The sequence below is a fragment of the Monoraphidium neglectum genome (genome assembly GCF_000611645.1).
Source record: "Monoraphidium neglectum strain SAG 48.87 unplaced genomic scaffold scaffold00159, whole genome shotgun sequence".
Classification (NCBI taxonomy): domain Eukaryota; kingdom Viridiplantae; phylum Chlorophyta; class Chlorophyceae; order Sphaeropleales; family Selenastraceae; genus Monoraphidium; species Monoraphidium neglectum.
In genome coordinates, this window is record NW_014013469.1 from 4,625 (window position 1) to 21,413 (window position 16,789).

A 16,789-nucleotide genomic window follows, 5' to 3' on the forward strand; every position below is an offset into this window, starting at 1 on the left:
GCGGTGGGCAGCCGCGCCATGCGGCGCCCCGCCTCCCGCCAATCTTGCTTGCACCGTCTCAGGCGCTCGGCCGCGGCCGCCTCCTCGGCGGCTAGGTCCACGATCGCGTCCGCCGCCGCCGCTGCCGCCGCCACCGCCGCCGCCGCCGCCGCACCCTGCGCCTCTTGCCGCCCCTTTTGATGGTCGCTGCCTGGGCCTGTTTGAGGTGGACGGCAGAGGTTGGCGCTTCACCAACGCGTGCGCAGAGGGCTTGTTGGCCATATCAGGCCGCCCTCCCTCCCTCCGCTGCGGCCCGATGGACACGTCACAGCCGGGCCCCGCAACCTGGCACGCCGAGTGAACCTTGAGCCTCGCCGCGCGTGTGCGCACCCGCGATGGCAACCCCCTAAATGGTCGTCGTCATACGCTGCCAGCTCACCAGCCTGTGGGCCGCGAACCCCTGTGTCCGCCTCGTCATCATCGTCCTCCAGCACCGCGCCCCTTCGCCTTCCGGCGCGCCGCCGCGCGGCGGGTGCGCCTCCCAGATCATCCTGCAGATCGCCGTCCAACTCCAAACCATCCCGGGGTTCCGCCTCTTGGCCGTGCTGCAGCCCATCAGCGCCTGAGTCGCTGCCGCTCCACTCGCTGGCCTCTGCGCTGCGTGTGGGCGCCGCCGCGCCCGTCACGATCGCACGGCGGCGCGCCTCGTGGTCTGCCAGGAGGCGCGACATGTCCGGCGGCTGCGCGGCGCGGCGGCGGAGGCGGCGGTGGCAACGTGTGCGCCGCAGCGAATCGGGTGCGCGCGGGGATATTGCTCATCGGCACGTTGACTTGTACGGTACTGTGGGCTACGGCAGCACTGCCACATCGTCTCTTGATTCCAGCAGCGGCCAACTCACAGCTGCCATGGCAAAAGATAGCATGGACGCAGCGGCGCACAGCAGTACGTCACTTGGCACCCACCGGGACCTTGACGCGCTGCGCACGCGCTCCCGCCGGTGCCGCCGTAGAGGCAGGCGAGACCATGGGAGCTGTAACAGCAACATCCTTGCGCTTCAGTCTTTTGTGTACGTGCGATTTCTGCTCATCAGACCCCTCCCGCGGCTCGAACTCTTCAGAATCAGACGACTCAATCACACGCTTTTGACGTGGCATAGCTGCTATGCTTGAAAAAAGGTATTTGAATGTGCCGTGCAAGCCGCGGGCCAGCTTCATTCGCGTGCACGCCATTGACGGTGCCGGTGTAGTCAGCGTGATCGTCAGACTGCTCTTTGACACTGCCTTGTGCCTGCATGCGTCGGACCATGTACTGTCCGCTGCCAAAAGGCATTTGTTGAATACACATGCGTCCAACTTCTGTTACAGCAAAGGTCGCAGCTATGCACGTTTGAAAAGGGACAGCAGGTGGCAGTGCGCTCTGGAAGTCTGGCCCCAGTCCCACAAATGCCAGGAGCCACCAGTGCTTATCCGCCACTCATCAGTCGCAAATGTGCTGGCATAGAGCAATGGACAATGCAGTCTCTGCCTCTCCTGTGCGTGCTAAACTTGTGCGCTCTAGCCTGCCTATGCGGTTGCATTGGGCACCCCAACTAATCACGCTATTCTCTGCCACCTGTAAAACCCATGCCAAATCAACCTGCCGGCGTCGAGCTAGCCCGCGACGCACACTTTCACAGATGCAGCAGTCAAGAATGCGTGCATGCCTCCTTCTCAGTTGTACGGGTTGTCAAAAGCCTGCGGATGCAAGCAAGAATGCATGTCGTGAGGGGTGTTCAAACAAGCTGAGCATGCCTGCCCGCACACATGCCCACAACGGACACACACATGCGCGCGCGTTCGCGCAGACACACACACACACACACACGCACGTCTACACGCACATCAGACACACGCACGTCAGACACACGCACGTCAGACACACGCACGTCAGACACACGCACGTCTGCACGCACGTCAGACACACGCGCGCAAAGCCACTCAGCGTGCCCCACACACCTTGACGAGGTTGGGGATGTACTCCGCAAGGACGGCGTCAATGGTGGCCAGCTTGTCGGGCGTCATCTTGGGAAACAGCCTGCATCAATCGACAACCAAAGGTGAGCGGCAGAGCACATGCAAGTGCCCTCTCAGATTGGGGCGCTCAGCTTAGTAGGACTCGCTGCACTGCACAGCCAGCGCGCCCGTGCGGCCCAGCTGCCCTGCAGTGCCTCTACAGGATGGATTGCCTTCTCACGTGAAGTCAAAGGTGGCGAGTATGCTCCTGAAGCGGCCCAGGTCCGGGAAGTCCCCCGCCGGCAGGTGGTGCTCGCGCTGCACCTGTTAACCAAGGGTAGGCGGCCGCGCAGCCAGGGGAGGCGCACAGGCCCGGGCAGTGCAGGGAGAGGCGTTGACGCGCCTGGAGCGATTCTTTACGTGCAATTGACGCGTCGCAATCGCTCCATGGAACAGTTGCGCGTGCCTCCTTGCACAAAGGTGTGTGTGATTTGCATAAAGTATGGTATGTACGCCGGCTCGCCGAACAGAACAGGTGTGCACGTGCGCGCACACACAGGCACGCGCGCGCGCACACGCACACACACACACACACACTACATATGGGCTGACTTGCACGCACAATACATGCGCATGCCATGCACTATCTCCTGACCTCGTAGAATATCTCCGGCAGCTGCTCCAGGACCTTGCGCTTGGCCCCATCCTTGCCAAACACGGCAGGCATGTGCTTGCGGATGTGGCCGATGAGCATCATGTGGATCCTGAGGGCACGCACGCGCTTGACAAACTCGTTGACTGCAGGGATACGGGGAAGGGGATGCTTGTGAACGTGAATCCAGACGTATTTGTGGCTTTGTCAGGCATATTTGAAACAGTGGTAGGTGAGATGGCACAATGATACGGGCGGGTGGGCGAAGAAAATGCACGCTGGTGTGGGACAGTCTTTGTAAGGCTTCCCCTAAACAGCCACGCACCCTTCCTGTCGCAGGAGCGCGCCGGGATCTGTGAGGGTAACACAAGCGGAATGGACTGGGTCGCGCGCAAGAACAGCCTATCACAAGCAACTAGCACGCTCATCTGGATTGCCACAATTGCCCCTGGTATCACCACTGCTGCTTGGCAAGTGCGGCCCTTCCAGCAATCCACCTGCTACACACACACACCCCTGCAAAGCAGATTATGGGGAAAAACCACTCAGATCATACCCAACCACCCTCGAACCTCGTGCAGGTCCTCCAGCAGGTCTGCGTGCTCCTTCTCGAACAGCCCGACGCACTCGGGGTTCCTGGACGCGTCGACAGGCTTGTCGGCGTTGAAGCTGCCGATGTAGACCTGGCGGGGCCGTCAGGAGGGTTAGTGGAGCTTTCCGTCGAGCGCCAATCGGGCTTTGGCTGGCTGGCTTGGTTGTTCAGCTGGTTGCTGGCCGGCCGGAGCAGGCCAGCAGGCTAGGAAGCTGTGTTGATTGGTTTATAACGAGGGAAGTGGGGGCCTCAACGCAGCTGTAGGACTGAGAACCAGGCTGCAGCACAGACCAGGGACCAGGCGGCGCGCGGTTCATCCCTCAACATAGTCGGCAATGTCGATGGCCGTATCCTGCATGGTGTATGCCTGCTCACCCTGCAGACCTCCGGCGTCCTGAACACCTTCCCCAGGCTCCACATCAGCGCGCCGTACACGCGCATCAGCTGCTGCTGGTCCACCTGCGAGCAGAGAAGCCACGCAGCACAGGCACACATAAAGCACCGGCCAGGCCGGCCGCCGCAGCCCAACCAGCGCCGGATCAACCCTCAGACACGGAGCCTGGATCATTCCTGAGATCCTCGCTGGGCCAAAGGGGCGCTGTAGGATCTTTCCCGGCCCCACCTGGTCTGCCTTGTTAAGCACAACGCGAATCTTATCGTCGTGGCCCCTCAGGGCGGCGATGACCTGCCGCATCTCGTCGCTGATGTCCTGATGACGTCACAACAGGGGAGTTGGGGCGCAAGGCAGATTCGACACATCAAGCCAAGCAAGCGGCAATCTGTGCTCAAGCAGCATCCAGAATAGGTCGCTAGCAGGCATACAAGGCAGGTTGAATGCGGACAGCCTTGTGTGAGTGCAGCTCTGCCGCTTGTCAGCCCCCCAGCCGCTAATGGGCAGGCGTCCACACTGCGTCAGGGAGTATATGAGAGCATTGGGACAGTCGGGCGGTCATCAAAAACGTCCCAAACCGCCCGCCCTCGCACCCACCAATTTGAAGGGGTCAAACAGCAGCAGGATCATGTCGCAGCGGGCCGCAAACCACTCGCACACATTGATGAAGGAATAGTGGCGGTCTGGGCAACGGGAGGGCGGGGTGAGGGAGGATCATGGCAGCAGGATGTGACTTCAGGATTGCAGTGTGGTTTAGTTGCCACCGTCATCATACGGTAGCACATTTGCATGGCATGAGCAGGCATAAGCCTCTTTGAATGCCACCTCAGGATGCATGCTCATTTGGGGTGCCTCAAGGCGCCCGACAGCAGCAGGGCCACCAAACGGATGGATTGCCATCACCTATCCTTTGCTTCTCCCCGGAGAGCACCCCCGGCGTGTCGATGATGGTGACGTCCTCAAGCAGCCGTGCGGGGCACTGCGAGCCCTCAAAGCGCGTCAGGAAGCCTGGGAGATGTCGAGGACCCGGGGAGGGGGAGGGGCACATCAGTGGGCAGCGAGCTCACCTGTGTTGCACGCGCTGTCCATGCAATTTGGCCAGAGCAGCTTGACACAACCAAGGGACTGCCATGGTGGCTTGGCCTTCGTGACAAAACCTATCTTAAGGGGTAGGTTTCGTCACAAAGGCCAAGCCACCATGGCACAAGGGTGGGGATGGAAGCCTCGGCACACATGCTGCGGGCGTGCCGCTACGGCCTAGCGGGCCACATACCCACCGGTGCCAAACCCGGAGAGGCCCTGGTAGGGCTTGTCCGGCTGCACCGCCAGCGTGTTGCCGGGCGTCCGCCGCTCCTCCAGCCCGTGGTGCACGACCACAAACCTACAAGACACGGTCGGCAAGTGTGTGAAAACATCAAGCTGAGGGTCACTGCCGTTGTCCATGTGCACAGTGGATCACGGCGGGATTGAACGATGTGTGGGTTGGTGGGCGGGTCTGAGGGGAGAAAGGTGCAGGGATGCAAAAGCCAGCATGGCAGGGAATAGTATTTTGAGCCAGGCTCGCTGCATCGGGCTGCTGAGCCCTCTCTTGCCTGTCCGTGGTGGGCTCCGGCCCGATGTGCGCGCCAGGGTAGTCCCGCCCCAGCATGGACTGTGATAGACAGCAGACGCGAAAAGAGCGCAGATGGCAGGTCAGGGTGCCGACCATGCATTAGAAGATGCGGCCTCACCACTGCCCAGGCAAGCACAAGGCAAAATTGTCTCCCGGTAAAGAATGCAAAGGTGGCACTGGCTTCACCTTGATGAACGTGGTCTTGCCGGTGCTGTACTGACCCATCAGCAGCACTGACGGCTTGGCGTCAAAGTCGCTAGGCTGCAGCAGGCTGCTGAAGAAGCTGCTGAACTTGAAGGCCTCCTCCAGCGGACGAACCTGTCAGCCATTTTACGGCCATAAAAGCATCAGTATGTGATACGTGCTTGGAGTTGCCCTTGAAACCGCACGCGGCTGGCAACATGGAGCTTTGAGCAGCCTGGCAATTGCCAAGACTCCATCACGCCCAAAGGGCCTCACGGTGACGCACACGCCCTGCTGACCATCTCCAAGTCATAAAAGCCCCCTAGGATGTAGCATCAATGTCACCTTTGTGAAGTATATGGCCTTGAGGCCGTCAACAACCGACGTCACGATGCTGGCCGGCACCCGCTGCCGCGCCGCCGCCCCCCGCCGGCCGCGGGTGCGGCTGCCTTTTGCGTCGTCGCCCTGCTTGTCGTGCTGGCAGCCAGGATCCTGCGGAATACAACAGATGCCTTAACAAAACTATGCACCCAGCGAAGTTGACATGTTGTTGCGAGACGATGGCCCCCTTGTTCGTCGCAAAGCCACCACCAGCCACTAGCCACACACTCACAAAACCCCCTCCAGACATTTGGCGCTTGCAGCCACACACCCCGCTCACCTTGACCGGCGACGGCGGGCCACTCGATTCGCTGCCGTCGGCGCCGCCCGCCTCATCGCTGCCCATCAGGCCGGCCAGGTGGGGCGGTGCAATGCCGCGGACAAGGGCCGCCAGGTATGCCTGCTTGTTCACGCTGCAGCCCTGCGCTCGTGAGGGGTGGTTCACGAGAGGACAGTTTCATCAAGCTGGCTTGCGAAGGAGGGTTACTGCGACACTTGCATGCTTTGGGGAACGGCGGGGGCTGAATGCGCCCTGCGGCCACACGCGTTTACACGGGGGTGCGCAACGCCGGCATGCTGTGCTTTCCGGCTGCACGTGGGGCCATGTGCGGCGGCTGCGGGATTGGGGCATGTATGGTTTTGTCCCACCGCGCACCTGCTGGGCGATGCTGATGAGGTCCATTGCTTTGTGGAACGCCGCGCGGTCCAGGTAGCCCGCCCTGGGGGTCTCATTGGTGGGACCGAGTTGCTAAGGCTAAGGGTAATGAAAGGTGCAGCTCTTTGGCTGGGGCCTAGTGGGGCCACCAAGACGCGCCAACAAATGCGCAGGGCTTGGCGCACAGTTCAGTCACCTTAGCAGCCCAAAAGCTGAAAGTTATCCTCAGGCTGACCCTCCCGCACCCTCAAGCTCCTAGACACGTGCATCACACCTTGAGGTGTTGGCCATGTCCCAGACGCGCGCCAGGACGTCCTTACTGAGGCCAGACCGCTGGAAAAACCTGTAACATCCGGTGTGGGGGAGGGGTTGAGCGCGACTGCCCATCTCGGCGGTCGGCGGCGCAGGGATCAATATTCCCGCCCTCAGCAGCACTGCTGCACCTGGGTTTTTGCGTGTGTGAGGCGGTGCAGGATCTCCCGCTGTGTGGGGCGTCGCATCATCGATGGCAAATACTGGCGGTTACGTGCCAGGCCGCCCAGCTGCTCACTCGACAGCATCGGCGCCGGTGACGCGACCGTCCGAATCGGTGTCGGCCGCCTTGAACCACCTGCGCACGCGTCATTGTGAGGTGCGTGAGCACCCCCGAGTCAGCAACAACCCCTGGTGCAGCTGCCGCCAGTCAAGGACCAACCCAGACACCATGTGCGTGCGTTGGCGGGGGCAGGCAGATATAGAACTAACCTGTCGTAAGTGACCGCATTGGCCAATACGCCAGACGCCGCCTGGTCCGTCGCCTGCAGGTGGGTGTCCATAGCAGTGGCGCACCTGCCGGGGCCTCACTGCCTGCAAGCAACGGCATGAGGGGCCATGGCGCGGTGGCCTCAGCATGAGCGACAACGCAGCACTGCCACCATCCCCGCGGTACTGTGGCTCGAGAGGGCGTGCCACGCGCGATCCGTTGGAGACTGTCATGGAATTTCTTTCACTGCATGGATCACCGTTAGCTCGCGATGCCTCGAGCCTCAGACTGAAGTTGAGTTCAAACCCGAAGAAAGGCTCTGATCGCGAGTAGGGTGCGTCAGATAGAGCACGGATGCGAGAAGGTTTTCAACGACAGCCCCGCGACGGGGCTGTGGAGGCTGTTGGGCGATCTGGGAAGGCACAATTGGGGTGACGGCGATGGTGCGGTGGCAACCGGCCACCATGTGGTCGGGCGCGGTGTCCCCCACCAATCACTGCTCATGATTGACTCAGAATCCACGCCTTTATGATACAGCACCACGCACGCCGTGCAGGTCAGCTTGCTAGTTGCGATGGTGCAATGTGGTGAAAAATCAACACCGCATCAATCATGTTTGCCATAGCGAGCTCTCGCACAATGTTGAGGCCAGATGCAGGCCTTGGCTGTTTAGTAGGACCACTTCACTGGCGAGGCCCTATTGCTTATGCATGATCAAGGGGGGTACTGACTCATTTTTATGGCCGTGTGCAGAGTAGCAATCCCAGAGCGGTAAGGAGAGATGTGCCCGCAGCTGACGCCTGCGCCAATACCCAGTTTATACTTCTAGACCTGGTTGCAGCATGACATGTGAATCACCAGAGGCTCAGCCGCCCGCTAACGCACAATTGCTGACGATCACGAATTGCATGGCCTGCTGCCATCTTTGTGGAGCATTACTTGGCATCAGCCATCGGTGTTTATATTGTTTGCCGCTGAATCAGATCCTGGAGTGAAACCAGGAACCAGCAGATGTATGCCATGTGCGGGGCCCATGCACGGCTGCATGCACCGCTGCTGGCGCTCACGCACATGCTGTGGTGCAACCGGTCAACAGCTGCTGCGAACGAAGTACTGTACACCCTTTGCAGTGCGCATGCGCGTACTGCGTTTGGGTGTCCGATATTCGCATCTCGCTATCATGGCCCGTTCTCGGTTATTCCGCATGTGGAACACTCGGCAGCACATGAAGCACCCGACAAGCGTGCCTGCTGCGCTCTTGCCCGCCCTCGCTGCCGAGCCGTCATGCAACCCTCACAGCCGAAGCTTAGAGCTTAATCGTGACGATTTGCTGCTTGATTTAGCGCGTGGCTTTATTTGTGCTCAGCGAGGACGGCTCCTGGCATCCGTCTCACCCGGGTGCTGCTACCGAGCAGGTGCCGCAACAAAGATCTGTGAATGCAGGGCGGGCAACGCACTAAAGTCTTCACCAAAGTAAACCTCCTCGTTTGTCCCGACAGCCACCTCGATCATTGCCGGAGCTCTCCAAGACCAAACTGAACACGCGCGCAGGACCCCAAGCTAGGAACCATATTCAGACGTAGGAGGGCGGGTGCGACCGCCGGCGCCATGCCACAAGCTCGAACGTTGCGCCATATGCAGCCCCAGCTTGCAGCATGCAGGGTGCTGCTGCTGCTCCTTGCGGCGCCGACTCTGGCAATCGGGCAGGCTGTGACCAATGCGGAACAAGTGGCGGCGAAACCGCAGGCGGCACACATACAGATGCCAGATTACACAATGTACAAGCGCAGGTGCGCGTGGCGGATGGTGAACAGAGAGCAACTGGCGGGACTCGTGCACGCCGCCGAACCGCGTTTGCGCGTGCGGAAGCTTGCTACCGCCCGGCATGCTGCCGACCACGGCTCTACACCCGACCCCAGGACGGAGCTGCTGCAGGAGGTGGTAGGCATGGCTGCAAAGCGCCCGGACATAATGAGCGTCCAGACAGAGGCCGCGCGGGACGGGAACTACACAGTAGACATGCTGGTGGGCATGGGCGCAGGGGAGGAGGGTGATGTCGACACACGCACGGGCGCACGTCGAGAGAGCAGCGACTGCAGCCCGTCTCGTGCTCGTGATGGTCTGGGCTCGCAGCAGGGCGCGCAAGGCGAAGGCCGGCTGGCTTTTGTACATATGCAGCGCCTCAACGCCCCGCCAGCAGCTAGCCGGGGTCGCTGCAGACTTGATTTAGGCCCAGATCAAGCAGCGTGCCCCTCATCCCTGGCCTGCAGGTGGTCAACCTGGAGCCCAGCGGGCTCAGCACATCTCATTCTAACAAAGTCAGGCTGCTGCTGGTGAGACCGCCAAGCGCCGCGCGCCCTCCACACCACCAAGCGCCAGCAGTGCGACCCCTGGCCGCGCGTGGCGCCCCCCACCTCTCAACCGGGCGCGCCCGCCGGCCCGCGTGCGCTGTGAGGCACTGCGGCGGAGGGACGGCCGGAGACCCTTATGCCCGCCGCATGCACCTGCCTCCCTTTCTCAGGACTTTGGGGAGCACGGGCGCGAGTTCATATCGTCAGAGGTGGGCCTGCGCTTCCTGCGCACCCTCACCAACGACACCGCGTTCGAGGCCGCGGCCGGCGGGGCGCGGCGCGCGGCGCGGCTGAGGCGCATCCTTGACCTGTGCGTTTTCAAGGTGAGCAGGACTGCAGGGTTTGTTTTGTGCGGAGATTTGCAGGGCCGATCGAGTGGCGGACGGGTGGTCGGCGCGCTGCTGCACCACGCCCAGGATCAGCTGCTTTGAGACTTCGTCTGGCGTGCATGCTGCCTGCTCTTCCGCCAAGGCTCACGTTATACACGAAACGCATGCACGTGCTCACATATCCTTGCACGCACACACTGATGGACGCACGCACACATGCACACCCACCCACCCCCCCCACACACACACAAACAGACACACACACACGTACAAACACACGCACACACGCACACGCGCGCACACACACACACACACACACACACACACACACACACACACACACACACGTGTGCTTGCTTGCTTGCGTCGACAGATCTTGCCAATGGAGAACGCGCGCGGCCGCGAGCTCGTCGAGTCCGGCAAGCTGTGCGAGCGCAAGAACGGCCGTGGCGTGGACACCAACCGCAACTGGGGCGTGGACTGGGGCGTCAAGGAGAAGGACTACGATCCGAACGAGGAGTACCCCGGGACAGCGCCGCACAGGTGCGGAGGGGGGGACGCGCGGAAAAGGGACTCTCTTGCTGTGCCGGCAGGGAGGTTGGTATGTTGTGGCGTGCATCGCGGTGCGCCCGGCACGTCTGGCAGGCGCAGTGGCTTCTGTGCAAACACGTTCGACACGCCGCCGCCGCCGCCCGACTTCCGTCGCCGCGCCGTGTCGCAGCGAGCCGGAGGTCCAGATCATCATGCGGCAGGCCAAGGCCCTGAAGCCTCACGTCTGGCTGAACGTGCACTCTGGGATGTACGCGCTGTTCACGCCCTACGACCACAAGCCATACGTGAGCGGCGCGGGCGGCTGGATGACACCAGGCGGCGCACGCAGTAGGCTGTGTTGGCGCCGAGGCGGCGACCCTGCAAGCGCCATCGTGCTGCGCATGCTTGCACCCTCTGGCCTGGGCTGGTCGCAGGGTCTTGCAGCTGATGACTGATGTCTGTCCCGACCTGACCAGCCCCAGCAACCCTCAAGCTTTTCGAACTGCTGCACCACCCACCTGACTTGGCAGGTCCCCGAAGGCGAGGCGGAGCAGGCGTCACTGCGCATCATGCGCCGCATCAATGAACTCAGCTGCCAGGGCAAATGCGTGATCGGCTCGGGCGGCAAGTCGGTTGGGTGAGCGAAAACGCGCAGGAGGGTGGCACTCGTATGCAGGCAGCGACAGGCTGCGCCGCGGCGAGGGCCTCGAGCGCCTTTAGGGCAGGCGGCACCCCCACCCATGCGGTCTGGCGCCCGCCTCTGGCTCCTTTCGGGGCATGAATGGCGCGTCCCGTCACTCTGCTTGCCCCTCCAATTCTAACGTCCTGCAACCCTTCCAATCGACCGCCTTTCTCCACTCCCCTTTTCCTGTTGTCCTTGCCTTCCGCCCACCCGGCGCACTGCCCACTCTCCACGCCGACCACTGCGTCACCTCCCCCCCTCCCCCGGCCCGACCCCACGCACCTTCCCTGCAGCTACCTGGCCCACGGCACCGCCACAGACTACATGTACGACGTCCTGAAGGTGCCCCTGGCCTTCACCTGGGAGATCTACGGGGACGAGTCCGCGGGCTTCGACGACTGCTTCCGAATGTTCAACCCCGTCACGCGGCCCCTGTTTGAGGTGCGGCGCCGCCCGCGCCCCCGCTGACGCAGTGGCTGCCCGGGCGGTCTTTCTCGAAATCGCGGCCGCTGCCGTTCCTGTGACGCAGACTTTCAGGGCCCATGTTGAGCGTGAGGTGCTTCCCGGCCCCTTTTGCTCTGGCTTGAACGACTCCTGACTGGCACCGATTTCAACCATTTGCAGGAGACCGTCAAGTCCTGGGTGTCTGCCCTGCTGCAGCTGGTGGAGTTGCTGCCGACCCACCCCGCCACCGCGCCGCTGCTCAAGGCCGCGGCCGCCGACGCGGCGCCGGCGGGCGCCGCGCCGGCCGTGCAGCGGCGGCAGGGGCTGGACGCGGAGGAGCCGCGGCCGGGGGCTGAGGGGCAGCAGCTGGAGGAAGGGAAGGGGGCGTCGGGCCAGGAGGGCAGAGCGGATTCAGAGGCAGCAGCAGCAGCAGCAGCAGCAGCAGCAGGGCCCGGGGCGGCCGGCGCTAAGGAGGGCGCGGTGGCCGAGGGCCAGCAGCAGCAGCAGCAGCAGCAGGGTGGGACGCTGCCGCGGCCGCTGCGCGCCCATAGCAGCGAAGGGCGCCTGCGGGACCCGCAGATGCCGGCGCAGCGGCTGGCAAGCACCCATTGGCTGGTCCCCGCCGTGGTGATGGCCGTGGCGCTGGGCGGGCTGGTGTGGGGCAGGTGGGCGGATGAGTGGCGGCGGCTGCCCGGGAGGAGACTCAGCGGGCAGCATTCTGGTGCATGATCTGCTCACACTTGACACTTTGTTCCTTTAGCTGGGGTAACCCTACTTGTTTTCGCGACTGCAAGTTGGATGGCTGTGCCTCAGCTGGTCTCAGCTTTGTGGCGTATGAGCAGCACAGATCACTACCCACAGCACGAATTCCCTGTGGTCTTGCTTTATGGGTTCCAAGTTCCATGCTCTTGGGGCGAAAGCTGGCATGGCATTGAGCAGCATCCTGGCACGCCAGCTGGCGCGGCTCAACTTGACCACTAGGCAACAGCACAAGGCCGCCGGCTAGAGGACTGACACATCTGCGCCCGCACTGCTGCTGCTCGATGTTCGCACCTTGCCGCAGGCGCGGGAGGAGGGCACCAAGGGGGCGGCCAGATACGAGGCTGGCTCAGCTGCAATTCATTCATTCGTGACAGTCCTGGCTTCGCATAGGCATGGCTGTCAGGCTGAAAGCTGACGGCAGCAAGGCTGAGGCTTTGGGAGCTTGGCCACAGCAGCATGTGCTTGAGATTGTGCGCTGCACCTCCGTGCCTTCATGCACATAAGACTCTACAATGCCCGCCTGCATGCATCACCCATGACTCACAGCACATTTTATGGCGAACCCGAACCTCTCAGAACCTCTCGTGACTGACAACAATTTTGTTGTTGCAGATCCCAGCTGCTTCATTGTAATGCACTTTTTTGGTTTGTCCGTCGCACGCAGCGCACGCCCACCCTGCCAGCGCGTGTCGGATGCATCCGACACGCGCCATATGGCGAGGCTACCTCTCCCCCCCCCCTACCAGCACTCCCGGTGGACCTGCGGGGCGATGGTCAGGTCGGGCGTCTGGCTGCACCGCCGCCCAAAGTAATCCCACCCCTCCCGCAGCCTCGCCGCCCCCGCCCGTCGGCACCGCCGCACTTGGCCGGGCAGGTGCCCGTCATCGACTTCGCCCCCGCCCGGCCAGCCGTCCGCCTCCCACGGCCGCTCGTCGCGCGCCGCGCGTGATAGCGCCTCGCCCCGCCTCTTCACATCGGCGGCCACCACATGAAATGCGGCCAGCACCCGCTCTCGCCGCTCCACCCCCCACACGCCCAGCCGGCTCGCAGCGGCCTCGCGCCGCAGCTGCGCCGAGCGGCGGCGCAGCTGCAGCACTGAAGCCTCTGAATTGGCCGGGTGCTTCGGGCCCTCCGCCCATTCGAGTAGCTCCTGAAAACTGGGCCCCTCGGGCTCCTCCCTGTGCCTCAGAAGCAGCGCCCTGGCCTGCCGCGACAGCTTGAAGCCGCCGGCGGGCCGGCGGCCGGGGGACAGCGGTGCGCGCTCCGTACACGGGGCACGCCCGGCGCCGCCGCGGGGCTGTGGGGCACCCGGCACTCCGCCGCGCGGCTGCAGACCGGCGCCGTCTGATTCTGTCTCATCTGGCGGCGGCAGCAGCCCGGCCGCCTTGAGCAGGACGTACCGCACCTCGTCCCGCTCCCTCGCCGACCCCAGCGGCGGCGGCGGCGCTGGCGGCGTGAGCAGCGCGCGGAAGTCCGGCAGCCACCTGTCCGGGAACCCCGGCGCGTCGCTTGCCGCGACCAGGCGGCGCATCAGCCACTGGGGAGCTCTGCGGGCCCAGCGCCACCAGGCCGAAGTGGAGGGGGGCGCGAACACCGGCGGCCGTGGCCGCTCGCCTTCCTGCTCGGCCGTGCAGCCGCGCGGCGCGCCGGCGATGGCGTGCAGCGCACTCCAGTGGCGCCCATCCTCGCGGCGAGGGTCGGCGCCGCAGCGCAGCAGCGCGACCGTGGTCGCGCAGGACCCCATCTCCGCGGCGACTTGCAGGGGCGCCTCCCCATGGGGCCCCGGGAAGGGCGCCTCTGGGTCTGCCCCCAGCCACCGCACCAGGGCCGTCACGACGCGGTGGCGCCGCCGCACGACAGCCACGTGCAGCGGCAGCGTCACCTGCGGCGGCGGGGGCGGCCCGCGGCTGGGCCGCGCCGAGGCGACAGGCGGCGGCGGCGCGGACGGCGGCGGCGAGGTGGGGTGGCGGTAGCGGCCGTGCGCCGCCAGAAGGGATATGAGTGCCAGGGTCGCCTTCTGGTCGTTGTCGCCGGCGATCATGGAGGAGAGCAGGGCGCCGGCGTCCAGGCAGTCCAGCTGGCTCATGTTCGCCCGCAGCAGCGGCGGCACGCAGGGCCATGCGCGCAGGCGGATCGCGAGGTCCAGGGGCGTGCGGCCCCACCTGTCAGCTGCATGCGCAGTTGCGCCGGCCTGTATTTTGAAAGGCAAGTGAAGTGCGCCGAGACGGTGTTGTTGGGTGATCTATGCGAACCAACCTGGGGAAACACAGACGTGAAAGACCATGGCGGCAGCTGTCAAACATCCAACAGCTCTGCCCTTGGCAGAACAGGCACCGACGTGCTCACCATTAGTAGTAGCGGCACGAGGGCGCGCATACTCGGCAGCTGCACTGCAACGTGCAGGGCAGTGAAGCTCCTGCGGTCTCTGCCGTCCAGGTCGGGCCCAAGGCGAAGCACCTCTCCTAGCAGTGCGGCTGCATCTGCGGGCGTCAAGTGGCGTACCGCGCAAGCGCGGAGGGCGCACGGCAGGACACGGTGCTTGCCATACTGCCTTGTCATGGATTGAGCGACGCTCATTAGCTCTTCTCTAACAGTCCTGGGTTCGTCGGTTCTTGCAACGTCAGACGGAGTTCTTCGCAGCCCGAGCCAGCTGAGACTTCTTTTGGCGGGTTTCATCCATAATTGCAATTTTGTGCACTGAAACGATCGTAGATAGCCTCCCTACAAGTTTGCAAAGCCACCCACGCTTTACATTACCCGCCTCCATCGCGGGTCGTGCTCTTGCGCAGCGGCAGAGTGGCCGAGTGCCTGCCATGTCCCCGCAGCGCTGCCCTCACAGCGCGGAAGGACCTTTCCTGTATTGTTCTTAGTAAAGTTGCAACGAGGAACGCACAAAGCAACAGCAGCAGAGATCGCCGCGGAGCGTCGTCGCTGCAGGATGGGCGCACCTGGAGGGAGCCAAACATGGCTGTTGATACAATCGCCCTTGAGTTGCGTTTCGCCCCGTCCTGGGCCACGCACGGGCTCATGTCTGCCGCCAACAAACAGCTACCCCTGCCTCTGTCCGCCCCGGCCCCCAGCCACCGCACCCGCTGGAAGGGCTGCCGCCAGGGGGGGGTGCCATGCGCTATTAACGAACAGGACGGTGAACGCGACGCAGCAGAGCAAGCAGGAGGGGAGCGGGCGCGTGTGTGTACGTGTTCACCAAGGGTCAGCTACGGGCTAGTGATTTGCACTTCCTTCCGCCGTCCTTGAGGTCAGCTGCTGAAACGAAGCCCCATGAGGTGTGACAGGACGGCATGTTGCTCCCCAGTTTGCAACAAGTTGCAAGATCGCATTATCCCCATGGTTGTGCAGATTGCCCCTGTGCTGTTGTGGACAGATTGGCCACCAGGGATTGTCAGTTCAAGCAGAGTTCACAGGCGCAGACCCCCCTCCCTCGTGTGCATGCGCCACATGCACACGACGCATGCATGGCTGCAGGACTTCAGGAGGCATGGCAGAGCAGATTGCATTTCCTTCGGTGGCATCAAAGAAATCAATGCCAAATGTATGTGATGCAAAACGTCAAGCCTTGCCGCCGCTGACCATTTCGGCACTCTCACCCTCACTCTGTGTATATACTAACCCGGAAGCCCTGGCACCTGCACGAATGACAGCACCACGTCTGATGTCACGGGTGCACAAACGACAGCACCACATGCTACATTCTTGCATCATCTGCTGATGCTGTTTGCTGCCGAGCGCCACTTGCATGCCCACAGCGGTAGTGCGGTACGGGTGCGGCGCTGGCACAAAGATCAGCGTTGCAGAAGTGATCAAGCAGCTGCGTTCAAATTTGATCGCTCCAGCCACTCATAGCACTCACAAAATATTTTGAGGCCTGTGGCAGGTATGATATTGACATTACTTAAGCGTGCCTTGAGATCATTTGACCGGCCACATCATCCTCGCCTCACCGCGAGCGAGGGACACGCTTCATGGCTACCACCTCGTTCAAAAAGGCGCTAACTGCCTTCATCCGCGGCATATCTGCGCTTGAACCTGATGCAACCGGGCGCCATGGCGCTGCCCTCGCCCAGCTGCTGACGTGTTTCGCGCAACTCGCCGACCCCATGCCGCCGGAGCGACTGCTATTCCCGCCCCACTTGCTCAATGAGCTCGCTCGCTTGATCGTCGCTCACGGCAGCAACAGCGCCGTCGCAGAAGCGTGCTGCTGTGCGATCGACGCGCTGCTCAAAGGGGAGCAGGGCCGCCAGCTGGTTACAAAGCACGCGCCGCTCCTCAGGTGGGCCGCAACGTCTTCAGAGCGCGGGCGCTGGTTGGCCCTGCTTGACAGGGCTGCATCCTGCTTATACTGGATTTCACTCCCCCAAAAGCGTATTCCAGCAGGGGGCCCGCATCAGCGCATTTCAAAGGGGGGCCCCTCAGCAGCGCCTTCTCCCCCCGCTGCCCCGACGACAGATCACTGGCGCAGGTGCTGCTCAGCGAGGCGCAGACCCATGTCGACG

General features: G+C 63.0%; 4 protein-coding genes across 4 annotated transcripts in view; 1 reads left to right on the forward strand and 3 right to left on the reverse strand.

Moving 5' to 3' along the window:
* The window catches only part of MNEG_1561 (hypothetical protein), a gene marked incomplete at both ends in the record, with an annotated part of 5,293 nt that extends 4,288 nt beyond the window's left edge, over window positions 1-1,005 (reverse strand). The window contains 3 exons of the mRNA XM_014049951.1: window positions 55-196; window positions 419-719; window positions 943-1,005. Coding sequence (XP_013905405.1) covers window positions 55-196; window positions 419-719; window positions 943-1,005 — 506 coding nt within the window. The remainder of the gene's footprint in view (window positions 1-54; window positions 197-418; window positions 720-942) is intronic.
* A 684-nt stretch (window positions 1,006-1,689) lies between these two features.
* MNEG_1562 (EH domain-containing protein 4) lies at window positions 1,690-7,252 on the reverse strand (the record flags this gene model as incomplete). The annotated part of the gene is made up of 18 exons (XM_014049952.1): window positions 1,690-1,713; window positions 1,975-2,053; window positions 2,213-2,295; window positions 2,627-2,769; window positions 2,949-2,976; window positions 3,196-3,306; window positions 3,591-3,674; window positions 3,838-3,924; window positions 4,204-4,289; window positions 4,510-4,614; window positions 4,884-4,987; window positions 5,415-5,536; window positions 5,747-5,893; window positions 6,063-6,203; window positions 6,438-6,501; window positions 6,712-6,780; window positions 6,988-7,047; window positions 7,182-7,252. The coding sequence occupies 18 exons, from the start codon at window positions 7,250-7,252 to the stop codon at window positions 1,690-1,692; spliced, it is 1,608 nt and encodes a 535-aa protein (XP_013905406.1).
* Window positions 7,253-8,955: 1,703 nt separating this feature from the next.
* MNEG_1563 (hypothetical protein) lies at window positions 8,956-12,522 on the forward strand (the record flags this gene model as incomplete). The annotated part of the gene is made up of 10 exons (XM_014049953.1): window positions 8,956-8,969; window positions 9,099-9,204; window positions 9,450-9,512; window positions 9,701-9,853; window positions 10,233-10,402; window positions 10,581-10,695; window positions 10,921-11,027; window positions 11,366-11,513; window positions 11,697-12,181; window positions 12,498-12,522. 10 exons carry the CDS (start codon window positions 8,956-8,958, stop codon window positions 12,520-12,522), a joined length of 1,386 nt encoding a protein of 461 aa, XP_013905407.1.
* Window positions 12,523-13,017: 495 nt separating this feature from the next.
* Window positions 13,018-14,364, reverse strand: MNEG_1564 (hypothetical protein; the record flags this gene model as incomplete). The annotated part of the gene is made up of 1 exon (XM_014049954.1): window positions 13,018-14,364. The coding sequence occupies one exon, from the start codon at window positions 14,362-14,364 to the stop codon at window positions 13,018-13,020; it is 1,347 nt and encodes a 448-aa protein (XP_013905408.1).
* Window positions 14,365-16,789: the final 2,425 nt, after the last annotated feature.